The sequence below is a fragment of the Macaca thibetana genome, chromosome 13, assembly GCF_024542745.1.
Source record: "Macaca thibetana thibetana isolate TM-01 chromosome 13, ASM2454274v1, whole genome shotgun sequence".
NCBI classification, from domain to species: domain Eukaryota; kingdom Metazoa; phylum Chordata; class Mammalia; order Primates; family Cercopithecidae; genus Macaca; species Macaca thibetana.
Window position 1 is genome coordinate 78,656,504 of NC_065590.1, and position 21,420 is coordinate 78,677,923.

At 47.2% G+C, this 21,420-nt stretch overlaps 1 protein-coding gene across 1 annotated transcript in view; it reads right to left on the reverse strand.

The window, feature by feature from the left end:
• The window catches only part of PLB1 (phospholipase B1), a 127,315-nt gene that overhangs the window by 53,989 nt on the left and 51,906 nt on the right, over window positions 1-21,420 (reverse strand). Inside the window, 6 exon segments of the mRNA XM_050754033.1 lie at window positions 3,692-3,773; window positions 7,355-7,455; window positions 7,714-7,779; window positions 10,229-10,309; window positions 12,088-12,139; window positions 16,973-17,081. Of these exon segments, the coding sequence (XP_050609990.1) occupies window positions 3,692-3,773; window positions 7,355-7,455; window positions 7,714-7,779; window positions 10,229-10,309; window positions 12,088-12,139; window positions 16,973-17,081 (491 nt within the window).

The window sequence follows — 21,420 nt, forward strand, 5'->3', positions numbered from 1 at the left end:
TATTTGAGCCAGTCTGTGAAAAGGGAAAGGTAAGAAAAGTCTATCAGCTGGACTTTATTTATTTATTTATTTATTTATTTATTTATTTATTTATTTATTTGAGACAGAGTCTCACTCTGTCGCCCAGGCTGGAGTGAAATGGCGCCCTCTCGGCTCACTGCAACCTCCACTTCCCGGCTTCAAGTGATTCCCCTCAGCCTCCGGAGTAGCTGGGATTACAGTGCCAGCCACCACGCCCGGCTAACTTTTTGTATTTTTAATAGAGACGAGGTTTCACTATGTTGGCCAGGCTGGACTCAAACTCCTGACCTCGTGATCCGCCCGCCTTGGCCTCCCAAAGTGCTGGGATTACAGGTGTGAGCCACCGTGCCTGGCCAGCTTGACTCCTTTTAAAGCTATTCTGATTAAGGACTTGAGGGGTGGTTTTTGGTTAAATGACATTCTGAATAATCCTAAGAATTTATTTCTGTCCTACATTTGTTCAGAAAAATCAAAGGTGAATCCAAATTTAATGTATATTTATACTGCCTGTGCATGGTGTGTGTGCGCTTCTTTGAGGCTCTCAGATCTGTGTAGTCCTCACAGCTTCTGCTTGGGGTCACTTCTAGGAAAACCTGTTACCCCAGTTCCGGCTCCCACTCTAGCCTGACTCAGCCGTTCCACTGCTAACCAGGGTTTCTGCCACCTCGGGATTACTCTGGCTGGAGAGGGAAGTCAGGGTTACATACCTGGGAATGTGAATGGTGTCACTTCAGAAAATACCACACACTGTCTTTTCCCAGGGTCAATTCCTAGGCCAGGAATGTCTCATGTCTGACCTCCCAAGCCAGTGTCTGCCTTGAGTAAGGCACGAGGGAAGGAGAGAAGGTCATCTCTCAGAACAGGGGAAGGAAGTGAGGTGCTGCGAACTAGCAGGGTGACTTCCAGCCCGCTGCTTCCCTTTTCTTTGCTTCCCCTTGTAAATGGAGGATGCTGGCTGAGTCCTGGGCCATCTCTGAAGTCCTTTCCGATGCTACTGGTTACTCTGGGGATAGCCAGATGGGCTCACGGTGGAACCACACGCCTTTTGGCAGTGGAAAGAAATAGTGTGGAGAGTCCCTGGCACATGGCAAGTGGCAAGTGAGTGACTGTGGTTATTAATAGGAATGATCATCTCCAGGGAGAGTGATGAGAGCCGCAGCTATTGTGGGAAGTAGGGTGTGAGATGATTCTGAGAGAGGGCGTGATGGCCACACACGGCTGACACGTGGGCATCTCCAAAACACTAGACCAGGGCCTCAGTGGCAACCAGGATCAGCCTGGGAACAGCTGGCCTGTCTGCAGAGGCCAGCAGCGCGATGTTGGCAAATCTTTCTCCTGCTTTTCGGCTGCTCAGCATCTGAACCCACTTCCAAGTTTGAAGACCCCACTGCATAAAGAGCAGCCTGCCTCCCACTGTGGAAGCTAAAAAAGATGAGAATGCCTGCTTTCCCAACCCCTCGTGCAGCCAGGGCGTGGGTACGTGACTGAGACTTCACCAATCATTGCCTGTGTCAGGGATGGCAAAACATCCATTCTGCTGACGGTGGCAGCTGCATCCAGTTCCTAGAAGCAGCAGTGACAGTGGAGTCTGTGATGTCTTCCCTGGACCAGGTCTGTGGCCTGATTCTTTTTTTTTTTTTTTTTTGAGACAGAGTCTTGCTCTGTCCAGGTTCACACCATTCTCCTGCCTCAGCCTCCCAAGTAGCTGGGACTACAGGCGCCCGCCACCACACCCGGCTAATTTTTTGTAATTTTAGTAGAGATGGGGTTTCACCGTGTTAGCCAGGATGGTCTCTATCTCCTGACCTCGTGATCCGCCCACCTCGGCCTCCCAAAGTGATGGGATTATAGGCATGAGCCACCGTGCCCGGCCCTGATTTTGATTCCTTTTTTTTTTTTTTTGAAACAGTCTCACTGTGTCACCCAGGTTGGAGTGCAATGGTGCAATCTCGGCTCACTGCAACCTCCGCCTCCTGGGCTCAAGTGATCCTCCCACCTCAGCCTCCCAAGTAGCTGAGACTACAGGCATGTGCCACCACGTCCAGCTAATTTTGGTGTTTTTTGCAGGGTTTCACTATGTTGGCCAGGCTGGTCTTGAACTCCTAACCTCAAGTGATCGACCCGCCTCCGTCTCCCAAAGTGCTGGGATTATAGGCATGAATCACCGCATCCAGCCCTGATTTTGATCCTTATGGCTTGGCCCCTAGAATTCCAGGATTCCATGATTCCTGATGGCTTAGCTCCTGACCCTAGCTCTCTAGCTCTGTCAGAGATTCTGTGTAAATATTGAATCTGCTTAAATTAGCCAGAAACTGCATGAACTTTAGTTGCATGCACCCAATAACCCCAATTGAAACAGGGTTGCTCTCATGGCCATAACCTCAGCTGTTTTCCCTCTTCTGATGTGGGCCAGGGACTTCCTCCCCAGAGTCCCAGGTGCCTGCTCACAGTAGAAGAAAGTATGGCTTGGCACGGTGGCTCATGCCTGCAATCCCAGCACTTTGGGAGGCTGAGGCAGGTGGATTGCTTGTGTGCAGGAGTCCAAGACCAGCCTGGGCAACATAGTGAAACCCAATCTCTACTAAAAATACAAAAAGTAGCTGGGTGTGGTGGCACACACCTGTAGTCCCAGCTACTTGGAGGACTGAGGCGGGAGGATCACTTGAGGCTTGGAGGTCAAGGCTGCAGTGAGCCAAGATTGTGCCACTGCACTCCAGACTGGGTGACCAAGTGAGACCCTGTCTCATTATAAATAAATAAATAAATAAATAAATAATAAAACAAAATAAAATAAAGGAAGTCCAGCTGGGGAGTCATCCCGAGTGCTAGGTAGTAGGCACAAAGGATAATACATACAGGTTCATTTCCCTGAGCCCTGATACACCTGGCAGGTATAGCTGCCCCCAAAATGGTCTGCAGGGAAATGGTGCTGTCCCCAAGGAGTCCATGGACTCCTGGAAGGATGGATCCACTCTGGCAGCTGTTTGCAGCCTAGTCTAGAAGAAAGGCCTACTATTGTCCTCTTTGAGTGACTGGATAAATTTTTTGTTGGGGAGAAACTCGATCGTTAAGGGAGTCAGTTGTTCTGGTCAAAGATGTGCTAGAGAAAGGACTAAAACGAACAACTCACAATATGGAGATGATCTCCTGACTTTCTTTCTCCTTGTGCTCCCCAAGAACATCCATTCTATCGGAGCGGAGGGCAGAGGGAATGCACTTTATCTCACTGAACCCTGGAGACCCTCAAGGCAGGGAAGTCTTTCAGCCTCCGTTTCCCACCCAGGAGCTGGAAGTTCAGAGAAGTTTCATTGCCCAAGTGTCTAACGTTTCACAACCAGTGAGCAGAGTCGAGGTTCGGATCTGGATAGATCCACTCTGAAACTTCTTTCCATGATCCATGTTTGCCATGGACAAGTGGAAATGTTCGTTTCATGTAACGACCAGGAACTGAGATTCAGTGGCTCGTGTTCAGGGACTTGGTTCTGTGGTGCAATTCAAACAAACCAAATAGCAGCCCCCGCTGTGTCTCAGGGTGTTTTAAAATCAGCAAACTAGTCAGTGGTCATCGCCCACACAGGGTTAAAATTACTGAAGCATTGACTTGTTCTCTAGACAGAGGAATCAAATCACACAGCAGTTCTGGGAAGTCTTAGAACCCTTCCCGGCTTACCTGAAACTTCTTGTTGAATTCGATGAGGGTGGCAAGTTCTGTTGAGTTATCATCAAACTTCAGGACACAGGGACACAGAGACCTGCAGACCAAACCAAAGAGAAACCCTCACTGCATCAAGATCACCATCCTGAATAAGGGATGCAGAAACGTTGGCTTGAGACTCAATATATTTCTTTTAACTTGGAGTTCAGAAATCTGTGCTAATGAGGAGCCTGGCTGGCTGACCTGCTGACCACACCAAACGAAGCTAAAGAAAATTTCCAGGCCAGGAGTGGTGGCTCACGCCTATAATCCCAGCACTTTGGTGGGCGAGGTGGGCAGATCCCTTGAGGTCAGGAGTTCGAGACCAGGCTGGCTGACATGGCGAAACCCCGTCTCTACTAAAAATACAAAATATTAGCCGGGCATGGTGCTGCATGCCTGTGGTCCCAGCTACTCAGCAGGCTGAGGCATGAGAATCGCTTGAACCTGGGAGGCGGAGGTTACAGTGAGCCGAGATTGTGCCACTGCACTCCAGCCTGGGCAACAGAGCAAGACTCTCTCTTGAAAGAAAAAAAAGAAAAAAGAAAAATTCCTAGACCTGGATTTGCTCTTGAAAATGAAATAGACTTCTTCTGCTATCTGTAGGAGTGACTTTTATGGAGCCAACTCACCTTGGGGCTGTCTGAGGAAAGTGCTGTGTGGATGAGGCATGCTTCAGTGACAACAATAATAATTGCTGAGATACATTGATTTGAATGTATTTTAGTAATTATTATTGAATAATTAACATTGAAAGGTATACGAAGCACTGCAATAATAACTTTATGGTTATTAACTTGTTTAGTCCTCCCAGCCATTCTAGAAGTGGTATTCTCATTATCCCTGTTTTAGAGATGAGGAAACCAAGGCTCAGAGTGGTTGAGTAACTTTCTCAAGGTTGCATGGGTGCTGAGTGTGGGAGCTAGGATTTGAACTCAAGTCTGCCTGGCTCTGAACCTGAGCTCTTAATCTCTATATTAAATCTCTATATTAAACTGCTTCCATCCAGTCTGCATCTCTGACCTGGCCAGCTATCTGGCACATCTGGGCTTTTGGTCCAGGGGGATGAGGTGATAACAGCAGGGATGGCTCCCTGTAGACTCAGCACTGCAGAGGAAAGCACAGCCACCCAATGAAACAGTGGAGAGGCAGGGAGTGCAGGGCACTGCAGAGGTGGCAGGAGAAGGTGACCTGAGTCTATCCAACCTTGACATTCAGTGACTTGGCCATCTCAGATCTGTGAATGGACCTGGCAAATGCCTATTCTGAACCTTTAGTTTGAAAGGTTTAAAAAACCCTGCCGGGATGGGTAGCAGGAGGCCTTCTGGTAAGCTGCTCTGAAGTGGAGTGAAGACACCGATCCCCTGTTTGGCCCAGTGACTGGAGAAAGTGGGAGCCAGGGGATGAGTCAGCAGTTGGAAATAGCATGCCTGACACCAGCTGTGTTCATAGGCACGTGTCACCCAGCAGCCATCCTGTCTCTGCTCACAGCACCGTGAGGCCTTCTCCAGGGGACCTGTGCAGTTTGGGTCCCCCAGGTGAGGCATGGCGTGGATCTGCAGAGGAGCAGGAAAGGTACCCCTTAACTTCCAAGAGCAAGTCTGGCCCATGTGAATTATTCAGTCATCCAGCAAACAGCAGCTGAGCCCCTACACCGTGCTAGCAGTGACTCAGACTGAGTTCACAGGCTGTGGGGGAGAGAGGCATATGAAGAATTACCATGTGATGTGCTCAGGGCTGGGATGGGGACCTGTACTGAGTAACACAGCGGGGGGGCAGGGTAGGGGAGCACAGCCTCAGTGACCTCGGCTAACAGTCCAGAGGAGAACTTGCAGGAAGGAAGGCTGTGGGAAACGTTCATGCTTCACTTAGAGAAACGTCTTATTCCTGACCGTCCTGGAGATGTGTGATACAGGCTGGGTCTCCCTTATCTGAAATGCTTTAAGCCAGAAGCATTTCAGAATTTTTTTTTTTTTTTTTTTTTTGGATTTTGGAATATTTGCATTACCCTATGGCTATCGTTTTCAGCCACATCTTTACAACACAGAGAATAAGCAAAAACTAGGTGCGTAATGCACGCAGGTCTTAGCCCCACATGAGCCCTCGTGGAGAACCTGCTGTTGGAGTATCCAGCCTGCACATGTGCCATTTTGCTACCCTTTGTGGGCATGCTTGAGCCACAGGATCTGGGCATGCCCAGAAAAGATAGTGCATCCAGCTGAAGGGGGCTTTTCGGGGCTGCTGAGTAAACTGCGTGCTGTGCACCTGTGTTTTGACTACAACCTGTCACACGAGGTCAGGTGTGGAATTTTCCCCTTGTGGTGTCATGTTAGCATTTTAAAAGTTTTAGATTTTGGGTCAGGCGTGGTGGCTCATGCCTGTAATCCCAGCACTCTGGGAGGCCGAGGAGGGTGGATCACCTGAGATCAGGAGTTTGGGACCAGCTTGGCCAACATGGTAAAACCCCGTCTCTACTAAAAATACAAAAATTAGCTGGGCGTGGTGGTACACCTGTAATCCCAGCTACTCAGGAGGCTGAGGTGGGAGAATTGCTTGAACCTGGGAGGTGGAGGCTGCAGTGGGCTGAGATCGCACCACTGTACTCCAGCCTGGGTGACAGAGTGAGACCTTGTTTCAAAAAAAAAAAAAAAGTTTTGGATTTTGCAGCATTTCAGATTCCAGATTTTCAGATGAGGGATGCTCAGCCTGTATTAGATGGGGAAGCCAGCTGTGTCTGGCTCTGGAGGCTGAGGGGTGAGGACGTCCTCTCAGGCAGCTTCTCAGGACCAGTGCTTTCTACTCTCTGGGGAGGACTCTATCCTCTGGACCCTGCTGATTCTGGTTTGACCTCCTTCTCTGGCTAGTGACAGTGGCCCTGTATCTGTGAATGCTTTACATGGAACACCCATACCAACCAGAGGCACCCCTGTCCTAGAGATGGGCCTCTAGGAGGGGACAGGTCAGCTCTGGACACACTTGGAAGCAGGTACCAGCAGTGGCCTGGGCGGTCCCCAGGCCTCGCCCACACAGCTTGACTCCATTCCTAGCGTTTACTCTTCCCTCTTGGAGGCCTGGAGGGTGCCTTGTGGCTGCCATGGCAACAGAGGCAGGGTGCAAGGGTAGTTCCCCATGCACACCCTGAGGTGGGCTGAGGCCTATACCAGGGTGGAAAAATCCTGGGATATCCTCCCCTTAGGCCTTTCCAGGTTAGAAGATGGGGTGGTCACAGCCCTTTCACACTTCGGCCCTTGGGTTTTCTTTTTTTTTTTTTTTTTTTGAGACGGAGTCTGGCTCTGTCGCCCGGGCTGGAGTGCAGTGGCTGGATCTCAGCTCACCGCCTCCCGGGTTCACGCCATTCTCCTGCCTCAGCCTCCCGAGTAGCTGGGACTACAGGCGCCCGCCACCACACCCGGCTAGTTTTTTGTATTTTTTAGTAGAGACGGGGTTTCACCGTGTTAGCCAGGATGGTCTTGATCTCCTGACCTCGTGATCCACCCGTCTCAGCCTCCCAAAGTGCTGGGATTACAGGCTTGAGCCACTGCGCCCGGCCTGGCCCTTGGGTTTTCTAAGGAATTTGCTAAGGGTGCCACTGCCCTTAGCAGTTAGGATTCTTAGCAGAACTGGGGAGAAATGTCTGACCTGAGGATCATCCTTGGGCAGTAGACTTTCTTCTCCTGGTACAGCTCTCTCAGGTTGACGATCTCAAGCACCGTCACCAGGTTCACAAATGCCCGAGGAACCTGAGAAAAGGCAAAAATCAGTCACCAAGAGGATGAGGCTGGGCAGCTCCAGGGTCTCACCTGGGTTTGGGACCTGCTCTTCCTGCTGAAGTTTCAGGTCTAGGGACTTCCATCTGCCCCCATCCACTTCCTCCAACCGTCCCTGCTCCCCATCTATGCATCTGGACTGGGATCCACAACAAAGGTGACCTGCCGGGGAGGTCTCAGCAGGACGCCAGAGCTTCCTCTAGGCCAGGTCTCACCGCCTAGCCTCCATACCTCGGCGTGGAGGATGTCCAGGGCCTTCCCAATGTTGTCTGTGAAGTTCTGGGGAGAATAGTGGACCTGCAGGAAGAGAAGTGTCCATTGAACACCATTTGTCACCAAATCTCTCTACAGAACTGGGCTACTTTCTCTCTTGGGTCCTTCTTTTTTTTTTTTCTTTCTTTCTGTTTTTGAGACATGGTCTCACTCTGCCTTCTGGGCTGGAGTGCAGTGGCATGATCACAGCTCACTGCAACCTTCACCTTCTGGGCTCAAGCAATCCTCCCACCTCAGCCTCCCAAGTAGCTGGGACCACGGATACATGACACCACACTTGGCTAATTTTTGTTTTTTTGTTTTTCTGTTTTTTGGTAGAGATGGGGTTTCACCATGTTGCCCAGGCTGGTCCTGGGCTCAAGTGATCCATCCATCTCGGTCTCCCAAAGTGCTGGGATTACAGGTGTGAGCCACTGCACCTGGCCAGAGTCCTCTTCTTTCTGTATTCAGTCACAGTGGGCAATATTGAAATGCAGTGTTTGTCTTTGGGGCCCCAGCCTCGACACCAGCCCCATGATTTGGGGCCCCAGCCTCGACACCAGCCTCAGGTTTGCCATGGCTGTGGCCCTCAGGGAAATGCCGTTTTTCTTTTTGTTTTGTTTTGTTTGTTTTTTTGCGTGGAGCTCTGGACCTACTCCATATCCACTAGCTGTAGAGCCGGAGCATCACATCTCTGGGCCCCTCTAACACGGGGATGTCAGAGCAGATGACCTCTAAGATCTCCTGCAACCTGAGCAGCCTCTGTCCTATGGCCCGATCTCTTTTGCTTGGATCCTCAGTGTCTGGGGCTACTGAGCGCACCCTACATGTATGAAAGCACATCCTACACAAATCAAAGCAATAACGGGAGGGGAAGAGGGGAAGAGGGTCCTGTGAAACACCCACCACACCAAGCCTCAACACATTTTAACTGTTTCTCCTGATCTCGATATTTGCGGTTTTAAAGGTTTCTCGCAGTGGAACTCTTTCTCTGATTGAAATCTAAAGAAAAACCCTGCTGTATGGAACATACCAAAGCTGTGTCACTTCACATGAGCAGGGGAGGGGCCCAGGGTCCCACCTCCCCATGGGCCACCAGCAGCCCCAAGGCTCCCCTCTGGGCCTTTAAGATCACAGCTTGAAAACTCCTCTGACTCCTGGTGACTTTGATGCCAGGAAAGTGGGTTGTGAGGGGCCTGGGGGCCAGGGCGTCCCTCCAGGTAGGTGCTTACAGGCTACAGCAAGACCACTACTTCCTAAACCTGACTCTGCTGGTCCCCTATCTGCCTGACAAACCTCATCTTCAAACTCCAGCTGGAAAGTCTCCTGCTCTGTGTAAATCTCTCCAACAACCCCCGCTTCCCCGCACACCAGTCTCCAACAACCCCCGCTTCCCCGCACACCAGTCTCCGACAGCCCCCGCTTCCCCGCACACCAGTCTCCGACAACCCCCGCTTCCCCACACACCAGGGTCCCACAGCAACTTTGCTTTTTTTTTTTTGAGATGGAATCTCACTTTGTCACCCAGGCTGGAGTGCAGTGGCGTGATCTCAGCTCACTGCAACCTCTGCCACCTCTGTTCAAGCGATTCTTCTGCCTCACCCTCCCAAGTAACTGGGACTACAGGCACTCACCATTATGACTGGCTAATTTTTGTATTTTTGTAGAGATGGGGTTTCACCATGTTGGCCAGGCTGGTCTCGAACTCCTGACCTCAGGTAATCTGTCTGCCTCGGCCTCCCAAAGCGCTGGGATTACAGGTGTGAGCCACCACGCCAGCCAACTTTGCTTTTAGACCTCCCTTCTGTGTGCAACCCTACAACCACATCCTGATGTCTGCCTTGTGCAGGATGAATTGCCCATGTCTCTCTCCGCTGGCAGTGCGAGTTCCTGAGGACAGGGCCTGTGTTTCCTTCGCCACTGCTTTGCTCCTGGCATAGGCGTGGGTGGGAGACTAGTGGGTATGCCCTGTCAGGCTTCTATCAGCTCAGAGACTGAGGTTCCAGGAGGACATGCAGCATCCATGGAGCAGCAGCCTTGATCTTGGGTTTCCCACCGGCCCAGAATGACGTGGCTCTGAAGCTCACCCAAATGCCTGCAGGAACTCGACCTTTCCATACAAGTGACAGCACAAAGGTGGAGAGCGCAAGGCCGCTGGAGACTGGGGAAAGGAGCTAACCTGTGACTCTCTGTGAACACAGGAAAGATTTTTCTAGTCAATGGGTGTTATCTTGGTTTCTAGAATGATAAGATCAAGCTCCCTTGATAGGAAACTTAATCAGGATCAATCTTATAACCAACCCTGCTTGTCCAGCTGAATGGCTCCCTGGAGGTGAATGCCTTCTCAGTCTCAGGGTTCATCCCAGGCTGGATCCAAGACAAACCATGAGCCTGAGTCCCAACTTAGCTGTACTGCTCCCGGGCAGAGCAAGTGACCGGGCTGTGAAAATCCTTCTCTGGGGGTGAGTCTTGAGTAAAGGGCCTGCAGACCTACCGGATCACTGCAGAAATCACAGAGGTCATTGCCGCCTATAAACAGGGTTATTATCTTCCAGTCTTCCTGAAAGTGTATCCTCTGAAATGAATAAGAAACACACAGTCAAGCACCTTGTCCCAGAGTCAAGCCAAGGAAAACACAAAGTGCTTGACACTAGAAAAGATGGGTCCTCACACACTAGAGTCTCATGGACTTTCGAATGTTCTGTTCCTTGGTTTTGGGCTCCTGAGATCATAGGTGCTAATGGTTCATTATTTTAGGTGGGATCACTGAACTTCCATGTGGCTCTGCCCACACACAAAAGCACACACGTCACAGTTTCCACGTGTCCTGGTGGGAGTGGATACAGATGCCCTCTGAGCTCTGTTCCTCCATCTCCAGCATAGCAAGGAAGTGGGGAGGGGATAAGGAAGCTGGTCTTGGCCATGGGACAGGAACGTTTGTTCCAGAATCTTCTAGAAATCCTGAATTCTAATTTTGCCTTAACAGAGAAAGGACCACCTTTCATTAAGAGGGAGCTCTCCAAATTTGGAGTACTCACACTGGTGACTAGCTCTGCCTATGAACTAGTCAAGCCAGAGAGGATGGGTAGAGTAAGGTGGCAGCTCTAAGCACAAGCTCTGAAAAGATTTTGCCACCTCTGGTATCTGTCTCCTCCAAGGAGGACCTGGAGAAGTACATGAAGTCACAGGGCTGTGTGGAGAGGGTACAGCCATACACATTCCATAAACTATGGCCCCAGGGCAACCACGGCCCTTCAAGCCTCTTATATTGCCCCAGGCCTACACAGCTTTACTTCTCTGATCTGCACTTCCAAAAGAGGGTGGAAGGAGGAAGGTGAGAACAAGATCCAGAAAAGTTTGACATTAAGGGTAGAAATACCCTGAAAATATCCCAGTAATAGACTTTGTTGTACATTAAATTATATATAACATAATTCATCCTAATCTTCCTTTTTATTTTACCCACCTAGAAACCCCTGCAAACAGCCTCTGAATTGAGAACCATGCTTTCGGCCGGGCGCGGTGGCTCAAGCCTGTAATCCCAGCACTTTGGGAGGCCGAGACGGGCGGATCACGAGTTCGGGAGATCGAGACCATCCTGGCTAACACGGTGAAACCCCGTCTCTACTAAAAAAATACAAAAAACTAGCCAGGCGAGGTGGCGGGCGCCTGTAGTCCCAGCTACTCGGGAGGCGGAGGCAGGAGAATGGCGTGAACCCGGGAGGCGGAGCTTGCAGTGAGCTGAGATCCGGCCACTGCACTCCAGCCTGGGCGACAGAGCTAGACTCCGTCTCAAAAAAAAAAAAGAGAACCATGCTTTCCTTTGAGGGAGAGCCTCATATTCATCTCTCAGAACCCTGGTCAAACATCTCCTCTACTTTTATTTTCTGGTACTGCTCCTTGCAGACCAGGGCTCTCCCATAGGCCATGTGCCCAGAATAACAGCCAAAATCTCCTTCTCAAGCCTTCCCTGACCATCCTAAGCAGAGGGGCCGGTCCCTTCTGCGCCCCACCCTGTCTTTCACAGAACCCTTTTGATGCAGCACGTGGCAACTGTTCTATAATTTGATTCTTCACATTGGTCTACTCTTCCAAGCTCCTTGAGGACGGGACTGTGTTGTATTCTTTCGTGTATCTTCAGCCCCAGCCTGATGCCTGACTCACAATAGATGTTTAATTTCAACAGCCGACTGACTGAACAAACAGGAATCACCTTTCCAGAGGAGCAGCGTTTTAGGCTTCAGATGTGTCTGCTAGAAACCCACGCCAGGCTCCCAACCACCCCTCAATCCACGGCTGATCTTTTCTGTGTCCACGGATTTCTCTTGTCTACTTCCCATCCCAGGGACTCACCGTGTCATTCTTCATCAGGTCCACCAGCCTCCTGGCCTGGACAGGTAAATCCCTGCGGACACATACCAGAGGAAGTGCTGTGAGGAGTGGGGACTGGCAGGGGCTCTTAGCAGAGAGAACAGCAATCAAATGTACAGTGGAGGAAGGCCCAGGGTGGGCCTCCTGCGCGAAAATGGACTGAAGGCCATGTCACAAAGCTCCTTCCCCAGTCATGCTTCACTGTGGGGGTGTTGGGTGGTGACTGTGCTTGGGAAGGCCAGAGCACTGCACATAGGAGGGGGTGACTCTCAGTGTGACTATTTCTTTTTCTTCCCCCCCCCCCGAAATGGAGTCTCGCTCTGTCGCCCAGACTGGAGTGCAGTGGCACAATCTCAGCTCACAGCAACCTCTGCCTCCTGGGTTCAAGCAATTCTCCTGATTCAGCCTCCCAAGTAGCTGAGATTACAGCCATGGGTCACCATGCCCAGCTAATTTTTGTATTTTTAGTGGAGACGGGGTTTCACCATGTTGGCCAGGCTGATCCCAAACTCCTGACCTCACGATCCATCGCCTTGGCCTCCCCAAGTGCTGGGATTCCAGGCGTGAGCTGCCACGCCCGACCAGTGTGACTATTTTCTGATTGGCATATTTGGTATGGTGTACTTTTCTTTTCCTTCCAAGCCAGGCTTGTTCAGGGCAAACAGAAGGTTTGCCTGTGAATATTTCACATCATGTACATGTCATGGCACCCCCCATTTTGGCAGGTGCCATGGTCTAAGCCCTTCTACCCTTAAGATGATGTAGTCTAGTCAGATGCACCTGGGTTGGACACTTAAGTGCCTCTTGCTAACTGTGTGAAAGTGACTCTAATTCTCAGCTCAAAAAGACTGCAAAATGGAGACAAGCTCACTGATCTTGGACGGTCATTGGGAGCAGCAGATGGGAGCCACTGCTGGTGCCAGACTGCCAGGGTTTGAATCCTGGTTCCACAAATGACCAGCTCTGAGACCTTGGCCGACTACTTGATCCTGCAAACCCTCAGTTTTTCCCTTTGGGAAACGGGGATGGTAACATACCTTCCTCTCAGAGCTGTTGGGGAAATTAAATGAGGTTCCATATAAAGAACTTACGACAGTGCTTGACACATAGTATGCAACCACTGAGTTATTTCTGCCATCATTCCCACCATCATCATTGACAAAGTCCCTGGCACAGGGCTTAGCAGGAAACATTAGTGGTCATCCTCTTCCCGTCTTATCTATTTGCCCTCCTGGCCTGATGTGAGTCAAAGTACACTAGGTATTTGGTTACCTGGATGGGGACTTCACGTAAGTCACTTAACCTTTTTGAGCCTTGATTTCCTCATCTGTAAATCTGAAGTTATCAGAGCAGCTGCTCTGTTGATGGAACAGAGTTTGAGGATGATTACTCAACCACTCTGAAACTCTTTTTTTTTTTTGAGACTGAGTCTTGCGCTATCACCCAGGTTGTAGTGCAATGGCGTGATCTCAGTTCACTGCAACCTCCACCTCCCAGGTTCAAGCGATTCTCATGCCTCAGTCTCCCAAGTAACTGGAATTACAGGCACCCGCCACCACACTCGGCTAATTTTTGTATTTTTCGTAGAGATGGGATTTCACTATGTTGGCCAGGCTGATCTCGAACTCCTGACCTCAAGTAATCTGCCCACCTCAGCCTCCCAAAATGCTGGGATTACATGCGTGAGCCACTGTGCCTGGCCGAAGCTCAAGTTTATCATTGGTAAAACATGGGAGTCTGATGTTTTGCTCTGTTCATCTCATGGTTATTGTGCAGACTACAGGGATGATAAATGTGAGGGTGCCTTGTAAATGGTGCACTGCTGTATCCGCATGATAGCTATTGTCAGACCTGGAATGAAGCCTGCAGGGCACAAGGCCAGATTATGTGGTCAAGTCGATGCATTTGTTCAGGCCATGTGGCCTCTCTGTGCTATAGTTTCTTCTATTGTAATACAGGAATCATAACCCCCAACTTTTCCCTGCCACCCAGGATGTGCTTGGATTGCTTGCATGAGAGCCCCAAGTCCTCTGGCAAAGCAAGGACAGAAACCCAGGGCCAAATGAATCACATTCATTCTGGTTACTTTTACGCTCTTGACTCTAAGGTTTCATTCTTGGATGCCTCCCTGACCTAATCATGCTTACAACTGTCTTTCCTCTCAGCCCACATATGCTTGGAAAAAGCAAGATGATGGTACTATTAAAGCAGTAAACCTGTAGCCTTTTAACTCTATCAACATCAAAAGGAAAAGAAAGCCCCAGAATTCATCATAAAACCTATTGGGCCTTCTGGATGCTGTGGCTCACACCTGTAATCCCAGCACTTTGGGAAGCCAAGGCAGGCAGATCATGAGGTCAGGAGATCGAGACCATCCTGGCTAACACGGTGAAACCCTGTCTCTACTAAACATACAAAAAATGTGCTCATAGTCCCAGCTACTCAGGAGGGTGAGGCAGGAGAATCACTTGAACCTGGGAGGCAGAGGTTGCAGGGAGCCAAGATCGTGCCGCTGCACTCCAGCCTGGGCAACAGAGTGAGACTCTGTCTCAGACAAACAAACTAAACCTATTGGAGTTTGTGTTACTCATTACTTTGGATACTGTGTCACCTTTCCTACTGGTGATGAATAAGAAAGCTACTTAGGTGGCTCATGGTCTCAGGATGGTGCTGAGAGCTGGAAGGATGTCAGGAAATCTAGGAACCAAACCACATGATTCCTAGGAACCACAATGTAGTGTGATAATTGTGATTAAACATAGGATCTAAAAAAACCAAATCATCCCATCAAAAAGTGGGCAAAGGTCATGAATGGTCAATTCTCAAAAGAAGATATACAACAAACATGAAAAAATGCTCAACATAACCAAATATCAGGGAAATGCAAATTAAAACAATAAGATACCACTTTACTCCTGCAAGAACGGCCATAATTAAAAGGTCAAAAAATAATAGATGGTGGCCTGGATACGGTGAAAGGGAACACTTTTACACTGCTGGTGGGAGTGTAAACTAGTACAACCACCATGAAAAACAGTGTGGAGATTCCCTAAAGAACTGAAAGCAGAACCACCATTCGATCCAGCCATCCCACTTCTGGGTATCTACCCAAAGGAAAATCAGTCGTTATATGAAAAAGACACATGCACATGCATGTTTATTGCAGCACAATTTTGCAATTGCAAAGATATAGAACCAACCTAAGTGCTCATCAACCAACAAGTGGATAAAAAAAAATGTGGTCTATATACACCATGGAATACGACTCAGCCAAAAAAAGGAATGAAATAATGTGCTTTGCAGCAACTTGGATGGAGCTGGAAGCCATTATTCTAAGTGAAGTAACTCAGGAATGGAAAACTAAATATTGTATGTTCTCACTTACAAGTGGGAGAGCAAAGCTATGAGGATGCAAAGGCATAAGACTGATATAATGGACCAGGCATGGTGGTTCACGTCTGTAATCCCAGCACTTTGGGAGGCCTAGCCGGCATATCACTTGAGGTCAGGAGTTCAAGACCAGCCTGGCCAACATGGTGAAACCCCGTCTCTACTGAAAAATACAAACAAAATTTAGCCGAGAATGGTGATGTGTGCCTGTGATCCCAGCTACTTGGGAGGCTGAGGCGGGAGAATCACTTGAACCTGGGAGTGGAGGTTGCTGTGAGCTGAGATTGCACTACTATACTCCAGCCTGGGCAACAGAGCAAGACCCTGTCTCAAAAAAAAAAAAAAAAAAGAATGATATAATGGACTTTGGGGACTCAGAGAGGAAGGGTGGGAGAGGTGAGGGATTAAAGATTACATACTGGGTAGAGTGGACACTGCTCAGGTGACAGGTACACCCAAACCTCAGAAATCACCACTAAAGAACTTACTCATGTAACCAAAAACTACCTGTACCCCAAAAAGTGTTGAAATAAAAATTAAAAATAAATATAAATAGTATAAAAAAGGATCTTCCAATTTATGTTTCCTTGATTAGGTATGGCATTCACTTGCTCTCTGACCAGGCAGCAAACCCAAGCAGCACTCAAGGCCCTGGAATCTTGGAGTGCAGTGGAGGGATGGGACCCGGGAATGCTGACCTGCCCACTCTTGAGGACCGGCCTGGCCATGCCCAGGGACCATGACAGTCATGGCTGTGCTCACTGATGTTTCCCCCGAGGTGGGCCCAGGGGCCACGACACAGTCATGGCTGTGCTCACTGATGTTTCCCCCGAGGTGGGCCTGCCACTTGCTGCATTACTGCCAGGACCACCATTTTGACCAATGCGTGTCATGTGTCCACTATTTACAGCTCACCAGAACCTTCATATCCAACACGACATCTGAGCTTCATGACCGCCCTGTGGGAGAGGTTCCTAACCAGCCCCACCTCTTAGAGTCTGAGGCTTAGAGAGGCCAGGGAGGAAACTGAGCTTGCACTCAGGGCCTCCCCTCCCAGGGCTGGTGCTCTTCCCGGGACACTGGAAGGATGCAGAGTTTAGAGCCCGAAAGGCACAGCTGAGGAAGGGAGGGAGAGCAGGACTCTGAAACAGCAGTGACATAGCAGTGACAATTGGGATGCAGAGTGAGCCCGCTTATAACCTATGTCTTACGTGAGATTTACAGGCAGGCAAAGTAATCTGCTCAGAGCATATGCCTGGCATCAGAGTGCACTGTGACTAGTTTCTGGGGGTGGGTGTTAGGGTAGGCTCACAGATTTCTGTAACACCTCCAAGACAGCCCCATCCAGCCTTTGGCCCTCAAACCCCTTCCCCTGACAAAGCCCTTCAACCTTCAGCCATAAACCCAGTTTAGGCCAAGCCCCTCTCTGGTCCCCAGAGGACCCGTGCTGTTCACCGCCCCCGTCACCCCAGCTCACATAGCTCGGCCTCCTGCCACAGCCTGGTTTAAGAAGGCATTAGAACTGGTTTCTTTCCCAGTGCCAACAGAGAAGCCTTTCAGGGAAGGGTTGAATTCCCGGAGGATGTCTGCAAATACAAGGAAAAGACACGCTTAGTGACTACTGCAAAGCAATCTTCAAATTCCTTTGATAAGCACCAGTGGGTGTTAGGGAGCAGAGTCCCCACTCCACAGCCCCTACTCTTACCCCAACCTTCGCTCAGCATGGGAAGAAAACGTTCAGCAGGCTAGTGCTTAACAACAGGGCAGCACACAACAGATGTTTCATCAATTATTGCTGAGGAAATGTGAGTCTGGGTTACATGCTTGTCTCATGTAGTTTTCTTTTTTACTACATATATAGTAGCTTTATCGAAATATAATTCACTTACCACAAAATTTACCAATTTAAAGTATACAGTTCAATAACTTTTAGCATATTCACATAGTTGTACAATCATCACCATGTAATCAACTTTAGAACATTTTCATCACCCCAGAAAGAAACCCAGTACCCACTAGCAGTCACTCCCCATTCCCTGCAACCTCGTGGCAATTGTGGATCTACTCTGTCTCTGTAGTCTTGCTTATTCAGGCCATTTCATATGAATGAAATCATAAAGCCCAACACACCTTTTGTGACTGGCCTCTTTCACTTAGCGTACTATTTTCAACATTCGCCCATGTTGTAGCATGCATCTGTACTGCATTCCTTTTTATTGTTGAATAATATTCCATAGTATGGATATACCACATTTTATTTATCCATTCTTCAGTTGATGGGGCTTTGGGGTTATTTCCACATATTGGGTATTATGAAAAATGCTGCTATGAACATTTGTGTACAAGTTTTTGTGTGGATTTCTCTTGGATATGTATCTAAGAGTAGAAAAGATATACATATCTTTTAATGTATGTATCTTTTAATGTATGTATCTGTTTAACCCTAGCCCTAACCCTGTTTAACCTTTTAAGGAACTGCCAGGACTTTTCTCAAAGCAGCTACACCATTTTTACATTCCCACCAGCAGTTTCTGAGGGCTTCAATATTTCCATATCCCCGTCAACACTTATTATCTTTCTATTATAACCATGCTAGTGGATGTGAATTGATATCTCATGGTGGTTTTGATTTGCACTGATGGCTACTGATGTTGAGCATATTTTCATGTGCTTACTAGCCACTTGTAGAAATGTTTATTCAGATCCTTTGCCCAATTTTAACTGGGTTATCATCTTATTATTGAGTTGTAAGAGTTCTTTATAATTTCTAGATACAAGTTTCTTATTAGATATAGGATTGGCAAGTGTTTACTTCCACTCTTTGGGTTGTCTTTACTTTCTTTATGATATGTTATCCTTTGAAGCGCAAAATATCGATTTTTCTTTTGTCACTTCTCTTAGTGGTATTTCGAAGAAAACTTTGTTTAGCTCAAGATCATAAAGATCTGCTCCTATATTTTCTTCCTAGAATTAGTTGTAGCTCTTACGTTTAGGTCTATGATTCATTTTAAGTAAATTTTTGTATAAGGTGTGAGGTAGGAGTTCAACCTCATTTTTTTGGTGTGTATCTAGTTGTTTCAGCACAATTTATTGAAAAGCCTCTTCTTTCCCCCATTGGTTTTGGCATCCTTGCTGAAAATGAGTTAACCATCAATACGAGAGTTTAATTTCTGACTCTCAATCTTAGTCCATTGTTTGATATGTCTATCTTTATGCTAGTACCACATGTCTTGATTACTATAGCTTTATAGTAAGTTTTGAAATTGGTAAATATAAATCCTCTGAATTTGTTCTTTTCTAGATTTCTTGGGATATTCTGGGTCCCCTGAATTTCCCCATGAATTTTAGGGTCAGCTTGCAAATCTCTGCCAAGGAGCTACCTGGAATTTTGATAGGGATCACATTGAATCCATAGATTTGGGGAGTATTATCATTTTAAGAATATTAAATCTTCTAGTCCATGAACGTCAGATGTTTTTCTACTTACTTAGGTCTTTAATTTCTTTCAGCAATGTTTTGTGATCTTAAGAGTAAAAGAGATGCTCTTTTCTGATTAAATTTATTCCTAAGTATTTTATTATTTTTGATGCTATTGTAAATGGAATTTTATTTTCATATTAATTGCTAGTATAAAGAATCATATTTTTGTATATTGATTTGTACCTTGCAATCACTGAACTCACTTATTAGCTCTAATAATTTTTAGTGGATTTCTTGGGATAGTCTCTACATAGTATCATGTCATCTTTAAATAGAAGTGGTTTTATTTCTTTATTTCCAATCTTGGTACTTGTTCTTTCGTTTTCTTGCCTAACTGCCATGGCCAGTATGATGTTGAATAAAACTGGCAAGAGCATGCATCCTTGTCTCACTCCTGATATCAGAGAGAGGGGGTGGCATTCCATCTTTCACCATTGCCTGTGATGTCAGCTGTGGGCTCTTAAAAGATACCCTTTATCAGAGTAAGGAATTTTCCTTCTATTTCTAATTTGTTGTTTTTTTACTTTATTTATTTTGAGACAGTTTTACTCTGTCACCCAGGCTGGAGTGAAGTGGCGCAATCTCAACTCACTGCAACCTCTGCCTCCCAGGCTCAAGCGATTCTTGTGCCTCAGCCTCCCAAGGAGCTGGGATTATAGGCACCTGCTACCACACCTGACTAATTTTTGTGTTTTTAGTGGAGACGGGGTTTCATGGTGTTGGCCAGGCTAGTCTCTAACTCCTGACCTCAAGTGATCCACCTGCCTAGGCCTCCCGAAGTGCTGGTAGTACAGTCATGAGCCACTGCACCCAGCCTTTGTTGAGTGTTTCTATTGTGAAGTGGTGTTAGATTTTTGTTAAATGCTTTTTCTGATCCATTGAGATGATCATGATGTGTGGTTTTTGTCTTTTATCCTATTGACATAGGATATTATATTAATTGATTTTGAGGTTGAAAACTAACCTCATATTCCTGGGCTAATTCCACTTAGTCATGAGGTATATATATATATATATAAATTTATATATAAATTAAAATATATATATAAATTTATATATAAATAAAAAATATATATATTTTTTTATTGCTGGATTTTGTTTGCTAGTATTTTCTGTAGGATTTCTGGGTCTACATTCATAATACTTACTGGTCATACTTTGCTTCCCTTGTGATGTCTTTGTCTTATTTTGCTATCAGGGTAAAACTCATAGAATGAGGTGTGAAGCATTCCTTCCTCTTCTGTTTTTGGGAGGAGTTTGTGAAGAACTGATGATTGATACTAATGTTCGATAGAATTCACCAGCGAAGCCAGAGACAGTCTGGGCTTTTTTGGGTAGGAAGTTTTAAAATTATTAATTCAATCTCTTTGCTTGTTATAAATCTATTCAGATTTTCTACTTTTTATGGAGTCAATTTCAGTAGTTTGTGCCTTTTTAGGAATTTGTCCATTTCATCCAAGTTATCTGATTTATTGGCATACAACTGTTCATGGTATTCTCTAATAATCCTTTTTATTTCTGTAAGGTTGATAGTATCTCCTCTTTCATTCTTGATTTTGAGTCCCCCTCCCTTTTGCCAGTCTAGTTACAGTTTTGTCAGTTTTGTTGAACTTTGCAATCTCATGCATTCTAATTGCTTTTACTAATATGGATCACACTTTTCACTTTTTCATCTTTCCAACTTGGCGAGCCCTCCTGAGAGCAGAGTCTATATACCCCAGGGCCTCATATACTGCTCAACACGCTTATGGAATGAATTAGAAATAAAGCAAAGTTCAGACAAGCTTGGAGACTTGCTCAAAGTCACGTAGCTGCTGAGAATGGCTGGTCTCTCAGCTCCAATACAAGGGCACTTGCCTCCGCTGTCTCACAATCTTCTAGGATGTGAGAAAGAAACTGGGTGGGTAGCAGCCAGGACTTTAGGGTCCCTTCCAGTAGAGTGCTTGCTAGAACCCAGCACTGCTGCAGGTTTACTCAGCACAGATGGATTGGACTCATTCCTTGAGGCTGGGGGACATTACACTAATAAATGGAAATTGCTCCGATTTCTACTCAAGAGAAGAAAGGACTGTGAAATCACCTGAGCGATTTGAAAGTGGAATGGTTTGTCCTAGGAAGTGGTAGGTTCCCTAGGAGGTAGAAGGAACTCAGCACAGCCTACCCAGCTACTTAGGAAGAATGTCATAGGGAGGAACCACACATTGAGTAGGGCAACAAGTTGCTGGTGCAGGCAGTTATCTCTGCCAGGAACATTCTCTCCCCTTTCCTTACCTGACGAATTCTCATTCTTGAAGCTCCTTTTCAGAAGACAGGGTTAATAGCCTCTATGTTTATTTTCCCCTAAGCTTTGTACACATCTATAAATATTAGTCATGTGTCTGTCTTTAGGAAGACATGCTGCCAAAGAGACTTTGGTGATGTCATTGGGGCACTGTTCTCCTATTT